This window comes from Mya arenaria, chromosome 17 (genome assembly GCF_026914265.1).
Source record: "Mya arenaria isolate MELC-2E11 chromosome 17, ASM2691426v1".
NCBI classification, from domain to species: domain Eukaryota; kingdom Metazoa; phylum Mollusca; class Bivalvia; order Myida; family Myidae; genus Mya; species Mya arenaria.
The window spans coordinates 1,450,068-1,460,000 of record NC_069138.1 but is presented as its reverse complement, the minus strand read 5'-3'; the positions used below and the strand labels follow the sequence as shown (position 1 = coordinate 1,460,000).

The 9,933-nt window shown below is 34.3% G+C and overlaps 1 protein-coding gene across 2 annotated transcripts; it reads left to right on the top strand.

Annotated features, from left to right (window-relative positions):
• The first annotated feature begins 5,660 nt into the window (after positions 1-5,660).
• LOC128224059 (uncharacterized) lies at positions 5,661-7,691 on the top strand. Of its 2 annotated transcripts, none has more exons than XM_052933692.1 (4): positions 5,661-5,715; positions 6,341-6,565; positions 6,901-7,065; positions 7,421-7,691. In XM_052933692.1, the coding sequence occupies exons 2-4, from the start codon at positions 6,344-6,346 to the stop codon at positions 7,427-7,429; spliced, it is 396 nt and encodes a 131-aa protein (XP_052789652.1). In that variant the 5' UTR covers positions 5,661-5,715; positions 6,341-6,343; the 3' UTR covers positions 7,430-7,691. The 2 variants fall into 2 exon arrangements, with proteins under 2 accessions (XP_052789652.1, XP_052789650.1); XM_052933690.1 differs by lacking the exon at positions 5,661-5,715 and adding an exon at positions 5,875-5,916.
• Positions 7,692-9,933: the final 2,242 nt, after the last annotated feature.

Below are 9,933 nucleotides of genomic sequence, written 5' to 3'. Positions count from 1 at the left end.
CAGTCAGTCAGTCAGTCAGTCAGTCAGTCAGTCAGTCAGTCAGTCAGTCAGTCAGTCAGTCAGTCAGTCAGTCAGTCAGTCAGTCAGTCAGTCAGTCAGTCAGTCAGTCAGTCAGTCAGTCAGTCAGTCAGTCAGTCAGTCAGTCAGTCAGTCAGTCAGTCAGTCAGTCAGTCAGTCAGTCAGTCAGTCAGTCAGTCAGTCAGTCAGTCAGTCAGTCAGTCAGTCAGTCAGTCAGTCAGTCAGTCAGTCAGTCAGTCAGTCAGTCAGTCAGTCAGTCAGTCAGTCAGTCAGTCAGTCAGTCAGTCAGTCAGTCAGTCAGTCAGTCAGTCAGTCAGTCAGTCAGTCAGTCAGTCAGTCAGTCAGTCAGTCAGTCAGTCAGTCAGTCAGTCAGTCAGTCAGTCAGTCAGTCAGTCAGTCAGTCAGTCAGTCAGTCAGTCAGTCAGTCAGTCAGTCAGTCAGTCAGTCAGTCAGTCAGTCAGTCAGTCAGTCAGTCAGTCAGTCAGTCAGTCAGTCAGTCAGTCAGTCAGTCAGTCAGTCAGTCAGTCAGTCAGTCAGTCAGTCAGTCAGTCAGTCAGTCAGTCAGTCAGTCAGTCAGTCAGTCAGTCAGTCAGTCAGTCAGTCAGTCAGTCAGTCAGTGAGTCAGTGAGTGAGTGAGCGAGTGTATGAATGAATAAATGAATGAATGAATGAAAGAATGAATGAATAAATGAATGAATGAATGAATGAATGAATGAATGAATGAATGAATGAATGAATGAATGAATGAATGAATGAATGAATGAATGAATGAATGAATGAATGAATAAATGAATGAATGAATGAATGAATGACTGAACGAACGAACGAACGAACGAACGAATAAATGTATGAATAAATGAATGAATGAATGAATGAATGAATGAATGAATGAATGAATGAATGAATGACTAAATGAATGAACAAATGAATGAATGTATGAATGAATGAATGAACGAACGAACGAACGAACGAACGAACGAACGAACGAACGAATGAATACACACAAACAAACATATGAATACACAAAATACAGATGGTGTCAATATTTGAATATCAAGTTAGTGGTATAGATGTTGTTGCATCAGACGAGTTGTGAATTTGTTTTTTTCGATATTAACTATTTTAAACAGTTTAAAGGTGAACTGAACTGTAATTTCTAGTTCTTAATTTTATTCATTGTTTCTACTAAACGCGCTCAAGTTTAATATACAAAGCGTAAATTTTGCTTCTACGGTCTACCATTACCACGGATTCCGGCCTCTGTTCTGCCCATTCTATGGTTGCTAGATGAATTAATGCCCTTGAAATGAGTGGACACTGTGTTGTCTCCCTTTGTTTTAAGTGCGCATGCCCAGCGAGTACCACAATGCATTGCACCATTTACCACAATGCATTGCTTTAATTTCCCGGAAAATGTTAGATATTTCTGGGTTTCTGATATCGCCTACATATTGATGTAAGAAATAAATCTACAAAATCTACGTAGTCGGTTTGAATAGCGACACGAAGTGTTTTATATGAAGTCAGTCTGTATCCATGCGATAAATATAAACGTGTTACTTCCCTTGGATTAAAATAAGCCATTTAAAATGGAGGCCATGGCATCGTTTAGACGAAGAGGGGTTTAAAAAGGGCACAAGTCCTTATACAGAACCCAAAATCATCCTACAGGTATCCTACAGGTATCCTACAGGTATCCTACAGGTATCACTACGTTTCAGAAACCGTCAATGACAGACAAGTCAGTGGCACAAGATAAGTAGCGATAATGAAATGCAGACGATCTTAAACTTTTACGACCGCATGGATTGATTTGCACAAGATAAGTAGCGATAATGAAATGCAGACGATCTTAAACTTTTACGACCGTATGGATTGATTTACCAAACAATAATTGCAATCGTAATACTTGCGAGGACTTGGACAGGTTATAAACATTGGAGATTTTTTGATACAAGGAAATTGGAACAACCAGCATTCCATAATATTGCTTTACATTTGGCTGTTTTAAGTCAGCATTTTAAATGGAATGCTGTGTTGCACTCTACTTAGGAAGATAAAATTGTGAGTGATAAAGGTGAGTGATTTGATAAGTACTTGTATTTTATCAAAGAATGACCTCCACAATAACAGTTAACAGTAAATCTGTGAGAAAAAGTGGGCCCAATGATGGGCTCGAACCTATGATCACTAAAACACTAACTGATGCCCCATGTTCGTATAGGATTACAGGGCTTTTTCTATAGTACCCACGGGTCCGACTATCGGACCCATTCCCAAAGCAAAATATAAGATATTTTTCCCAATCAAATAAAAAAAGAAAAATGTTATGATCTTGATTGTGGTTCGTCTAGAAACTCATGTTTATGGCCCCTTATGCATTAAGAAAGAGCATGAACATTCATCTAATGAACAACAAAATACCCCCATTTAAAAAAAAAATGGTTGAAAAGCAATTAATCTAGCAATTAATTTATATTGGCCAAAAAGAGACTTTGAGATTTTAAAGACCGTCGTTCACATTTTAAATACAACAATGGTTGGTTTTCATTTAAGTGATACTCACTTATTTTGCCTATTTATTGAAAGTATGTTGTAAAATAAATCTGTAAACAAATCATTGAGCTAGAGTTATGGGCCTTTAGCCCCCATAATCACATGATTTAACACTTTTAGGAACCGCTTAAAAGGGAGTGATCCATCAAAATAATAAAACAAATAAAAACAAGAAAGACTGAAAAAAATCATAAATCAACAACTTTAGAGTTTGTGGAAAGTTCAGTTTCTGGGTGAAAATAAGGTTCAGTGATTTTAATAGAAATTTGTACTATTTACAGTCATCAAAAGGCTGTTGGTCCTAGCTAAAAGGCTGTTGATCCTTCTATTGTGCAATTTTTAATAGAGGCTTGATTTACAATGGGAAATTCAAGGGCAGATTCAGTATTTGAAACTGGGAGGCATAATTTAGGGGCAAAAACATTTAATTTGCGGCCCTCCATTAGAACTGAAATGTATTTGGTTAAAAGCATTGGCAGTGGTGTTTGAAATTTTCACAATTTCTTGATCGAAATGGTGCATTTTGGGGATATTATTTTATTACTCTTTTTCTACTATATTGAAACAAAACTGATCTTAGATATTGGGATGGGGGTGGGGGGATGCCCCCATCCCACTGGATCTGCTTGTGAAATTCTCTATCAAATTGTGACAAATCAGAAAACTTAAAATATTAATGCTTTAAGACAAACTTCTTATCATTCTAACTTTTTGTTGTACAGCAGACTGAAAAATCTTTAGTTTTTTTTCTGAATTATTTTAATTAAACCCCACTTGAAAATATATGTTAACCATATTTACATGTATACAAGTCATTTTGTGAACAAAAAGCAATCAGCTGCTATAAATGCATTGAGTACAAAGAGTGAAATGGACAATGGCTGTATTTTTAAAAAATAAAACTGCTTGCTGAAATGCATTTTTTGTTGTATTGAATAAAAATTCATACATAAAATAGAGAATTAATTTGATAAAACTTGTGTATGATAAAATAAAATCAAAGTTTAAGGACATTCAATCTGTATGTTGTATGTCAAATTTTGTGTTGGTGGAGATTCGTTCTTTATGTACATGTTATGACCTACTGTTGCTTTGTTTATGATTTTATTGGTGAAATATTCTGTATTCAGCATTTGATTTTTTACTTTTATTTTACTGCTTTTTGTCTTTAAACTGTAATTCTATAGGATTTAAAAAATACTGTAAGGTTAAACACTGAATCAAATTTCAAACATATCAGAGTATTGAAAATCAATTACATGCAATATCTTTATATCAGTATCTTTTTCAACATTTAATATAAGTATAAAAACAAGTATCACTATCAGTTATATTGTTTATTGTGTATAACTTTGATTGGATATTATGAAGATGAATCAACTTAAGTAAGTCAACATCATAAAATGCTCATGAATACATGGAATACTCATATGGAAAATCAGTTTTGTGAATATTTTTTTTTCAAGACATTATCTAGATCTGGGCTAAAAGCATTAATCAACGAAATTTATCATCATATCATAAAATAAAAACTGCACTCTCACAGATTGAACGTTTTGACTTCTTATTTTTTTCTTGAAACGAGCCAATTTTTGCGAAAATGCACTGAAACTAGTTATATGACTGCTGACAAAAAAAAATAATCTCGAATGTTTACATTTAAGTTCAAAAATTGATGTTTTATGCATTTTTCTTAAACCGTTAGGAACCATTTAAGCCATAAAACATGAATTTTCGAATGGAAATATGAAGTTCTATGATCTGATCTTTTGTCAGCAATCTTTTATCGTATATTTGCTGATACCAACGCAAAAATTTGCTCTTTCCAAGACAAAGAATAAAAAAGTTGTAAAAATGCTATATGTGTGAGAGTGCAGCTTTAACATGTCTTGACCACTTTGATGTTTAGACTCTAGAGTTGCAAGTTTGTCCTTAATCTTTCCACATGACTTTGTTCTTTGAAATAGTATCACACTTACCTTAATTTATCTAGTTAATTTGTATTACTCTGTCAGATTCCGTGAATGGCAGATTGTGACTAAGCATCCCATAGACTACTAATGCACTGGTTCGGAATGCCAGTGCATAGTAATTTCATGGCATACTAATCATGTTCAGATGTTTGTAGTAATTTCACCAATTTCCTATGTAGAGAAATACATGTGTTTTGTCAAAGCCAGCATGAACCATGATGAAGTTCTCTCACCTTTAGGAACAACATATGCGCTTTTTTGCAAATTTCACAAGAGATAGTTTTGCAAAATTAATGTTATAAATAGATGCATACATTTGAAGTTTCTGCTAAATGATTTAACATTTTGTGCAGGTTTTATCTAGCTAACCTTGATGTAAAATTTGGTTGACATTTGAGAACTTTTGCTTAGCAAATAATCTACTCCATGGCTAATTTACATAAAAGGGATGTTACTCTTTAGTCAAGCCGACGGTTAGAGATGGCCTTTCTTTAAATACAAACTTTGATAGTACCCCATCGATAAATACCTAGGTTTTTAAAGCCACTTTTGTTATAACATAGCACGACATTCCTTTTGTCAGTCAAATGACTGCCACTAAATCAGCCATCGTTTTGCGTGCCACTACTGTTGTGCCAAGTTTTTCATGAGAATTTAAGTGCCTAAATTTTTAATGGCTGGCAATTTTTTTCTTGGTCTTTCAACATCACATCTGGTCAAAGGATTGGATTGGACAGAGGCAAAGTTGTTGCCTATTTGGGCTAACACACCGATCCCCAATTGAAATTGTATAACCGCCCCTGCATATTATACTGATACTGGTACACTAAGTTATTCACAGATTCAGACTTCAGCCGGTTCAGGAACAAAGGATTTATCGTCAGTTTGAAACTGTTTCAAACTTTCTGTGTTTGACTAGCATGAACCACAAGGGAGACAACTCCGATATGGTAAATAACACACATGCCGAAAAGTTGTCTCGCTGGAACATGATTTTGTAGGGTGGTTTGCACAGCTTGTAAACTGTATTTTGATTGGACAACCTATCGGAAACCAACCAATAGCAAAACTAGATACATTAATCTTGCTAAACACGTGATTTATTCTCTCCCGCGAAATTTCTGCAAGAAAATAAACACGAATCGAAAGTTGAAATTCCATTCATAAGGTATGTACACGGCGTGTTTAACTTTCTAATTGTGATAATAATGAAGAACAATGTATAACAAATAAAATAACAGTTATTATTTTACTATATTTTGTTGTAAAAGATAAGAATTTGGATATATTATGACCCCACTGTAAGATTTACGGAAATCCACGAACGCTTACGAGTGTTTCCGGAATTCTGTTTATCATTATGTACTGTGTCAGTATTTGATTTTAGCGAGAATTGACTGTTGTTTTCATACTGTATGTTAGGATTAACATTTAAAATAACGATTATTTGTAGTCCCTGGACAAGAATATTCATTTCAGAGTATTTAACATTGTTTGATAAACTGTTGTTTTCGGACAAGCACAATATTCGGATAGAAAATTTATCTGAATGTTGTCTATGTATGTTGGTCTCATAAATGGGCAATATTATGATAAATATATTTTATCCAATCTATTTTTGCTTAGAAATAAGCATTTTTGATTGGAATTGTTAATTTCATCATTTTTTCAGGTTTCACTGTTTTTAATTTTTGTTGAATGGTGTTTAATTACTGTCACTGATATGTTCCATTTCTGGCTTCTTTATCGGTAATAGATATTTGAATAAAACTTCATTTTGTTAATATTTTAAGGTCATGTCCTCATCGGAATCTGATTCAGCAAATGAATACCATTTGAGAAGCTCACAAGACTTGTTCTTGGATAGTCCCATTTCTGTGAAACGCCTAAGGCAAAGACTTAACACACCTGAGCCCGAGGAAGCATGTGATGTTATTGTAATAAGTTCTGACTCGGACACTGAGACACAGCCCCCTGAAACCGACAATTTTGAACGTTCATCCTGTTCCAGCAAACATGTAAGTTATGTTATATACCTTATTCCCAGTATTTGAAATAAGTATTCCAAATAAGAACAATATAATTATATAGCTTCCTTTCAGTCACTAAACACGGAAATGAATTTTTGTTAATGGTTTTGTTTGGTATTTGTTCCCAATATTTGTTGTCGTTATTTTAATACGCATGTTATAACAAGTCAATTAATGTTTTAACTACAATATTTGAAAATAAAGGAACATTTTGAAGTATCATCTTAGGATATAAAAGTTATAAAAATATGGTAGTGTATTAATTAATAATATTAAGTTAATTACAAAAATATATATACATATATCTATGTATTTTGTTGTAGAAATCAGCATCTTCTGATTTGAGTCTGGACTTTGGTGAGTCTGAAACTGATCAACCAGTTCCGAAGCGCCCACATAGAGTACGGGAACCCAGGAAGCCTCTCAAACAGCCGCCAAGCAGGCCTGTGTTACCGAGACTGTCAATTTCTACTCCATCCTCCAGCAGGGTAAGTAATTGAATTACAATGTTTCATATTTGGTATGGTTTCAGGTATCAAACACCACAATTGTACAAATTTATAAAGACAACGCAACAATATGTATACTATTTCCAATGCTTTATGCATTACAATTTTAAAAAATGCTTAGTTTCTCTTGAAAACATTGAAAAAGGTTAAAAACTGTGTTTTATACAAGGCAGGCTTAAGCAATTTAACACATAGACGTTTCCATTGACCAGTGATGTGAAATCCAATAAGTTAAATGTTACATGCAAATGATATTCCTATGTAAATAAAAGTTTAGAATTTTAAATATATTTGTTTCATTGCAATAACAATGATACTATTGATATATTTTCAGACCTTCTGAGGCACACAGAATCACCATTGGACACCCCATCCACATCAAAGCAGTAAAGGAGAAAACTGACCATCGGGAGTGTCGCCACAGGGCTGAATTGTGATTATTTTTCACTATATTTAAGTGCATATAGACTAATTTTTAGAAGATTTGTGTTGTGTTTGGTTAATATCATGTTATATTCTTGTTATATATTGCGAAAAATGCAAGAAAGTATAGCTGTGTTTGTTTGCTAGATAAAAAAAGACCTGGAACCGTTTTTTGGAGTCATTTTTTACATATGATATGGCTACCCCCCCATTACAAAAAATATCATAAAAAAATTATTTATCAATATTTTTTCAAGAAATAAAAAGTTTTGTACTTTAAAAACATTGTTCTAACAAATAAATCTTGTTTTTTGTTCAAAACTTAACATTTGAAAAATGAGTGGTTCATGCTAGTTTGACTTGGTTGAACATATTGATTCGTTCCATTTCTTCTGTTAACTTTCAAATTAAAAGCGTCTACTTCGGAAGATTAAGCAAAATCCATATGTTTTACTCGTTATTTTGGTGATAAACCATGTAAGTAGACTGGAAACCTCGGAAAGTCCATGTTTTTTACTGAATTTTCGCGGACGCGGAAGTTGATATGTCGATTGACTGGCTCCCGTTTTATCTTCATTCTCTATTAAAACCGAGAGGCAGTTCCAAGGGAAGCAACTACGCATGTATAGCAACGCCAAGGGACGCAAGTCAGTCGAGTTTTTCGGAAAATGCGGAACAGGGGGTAGTTTGTAACAAAATTGCCAGCTTATGAAAATGATTTGAACTGAATAACATATCGTATCAAACTTGAAAATTATCAATCTTTTATATCGTTATGTAATAATTAAATGTCAAAAATCAGTTCAGTTCTACGCAAAATTCGTTGAAAATAAATTCATTTCTCAAATTACTACAGTCTGTTTTAAACTTATATCACATGATTGAATTAGAACTATGCATTTACCTCCAAGGTTGGTCTGTTACCCTTAGACCGAAAAAAACTCATATCCACTGCAAAATATTTTGGTATTTATTTTAATTTGCATCCTCGGCACCCCAGCGTATCATAACCTACATGATACCCTTGACAAATTGGCTAGGAAAACTTCGTAAATCTTGAATATTTATAAGCATTTTCCGACCAATGAGATAGCCAATAACAAAAAAGGAAAGAATCTCCTTTATGAAGAGCTATCGGCATATTTAACAATATCCTGCCTAAAACGAATTGTAAGCCATGATCTTATTGGATTATTTCGAACCGAGATTACATCCGTAACTTCTCGGCCATTTCCGCACCGCATGTGATGTGTATCATGCGACCAATCAAGCTGCTGGATTTCACCTGATTAATTATTTATGATTTTTACAGATGATTTTGCCCAGGGTATCATATAGCTTATGATACGCTAGGGTGCCGATAATGTGGAATTCGACACTTTGAACATTATAGGCCATTCATATGGAATGTTTAAACAAAAGCTTTTGTCTTTAAGACATGATGAACTTTTCGAAAGTGATGCCCTTGCAGATCGACATCGTTTTACAACTATATGTAAGGATGGGAGGGGGAGGATTAAACTTTAGAGGTGGTGCGTTTTGGGTAATATTCTTGGACGTTCATCCTTCCCCAAGGAACACAAATAAAATGGCCCCGAATTTGATGATTTTGTGGATGGGGTTTCGGGACCTTACTTAAGAACATTTTGGCTGTTTTTTATCAAGAATGCTGCATCCTGGTATAATAAAATCACCTTTACTTGAATAATATTACAGGATGTATAAAAATACTTATTTTATGTTTGAGCGCAATATAGCGCACTCTTTTCCAACGTCACGTCAATAGTAATTACACTAGTGAAATATGTCGGAAATATGTATACTGACGTTATTTTTTCATACTATATAAATTAATAGTGTTGACTATATCCAGACACTAGTTAAATATATTTGGCTTCACATTTTTATAACAAGGAGGCACTTCCAAAGACACCCTTTCATAAGTTAACGAAATCAATTTCATGAAAAGAATCTTGCAGGGTTGCTGTACAGATCTGTACTATTCTGGCCACAACTGTAAAAATAAAAATCTTTGGAAAATGGTGATTAATTAAGGATTGATAAGCCTTTTTCGTGTAATCCTGCAAGAGCGAGTTTTAAACGTATAAACGAGTCATTGTTGTGTTTTTATGACTCTCTACAAGTATTCTAACAGGTGAAAGAGAAACTCGCAGAGTTTCTGACGCACCAACGTTTTCATTGTTGTGTATTTATGGCTCTCTACAAGAATTCCAACAGGTGACAGAGAAACTCGCAGTGTTTCTTACGAACCAACAGGTCATTGTTGTGTATTCATGGCTCTCTACAAGCATTTCAATCATGTAACAGATCAACTCGCAGTATTGCTTACGAACAAACGAGTCATTGTTGTGTATTCATGACTCTCTGCAAGTATTCCAACAGGCGACAGAGAAATTCGCAGTG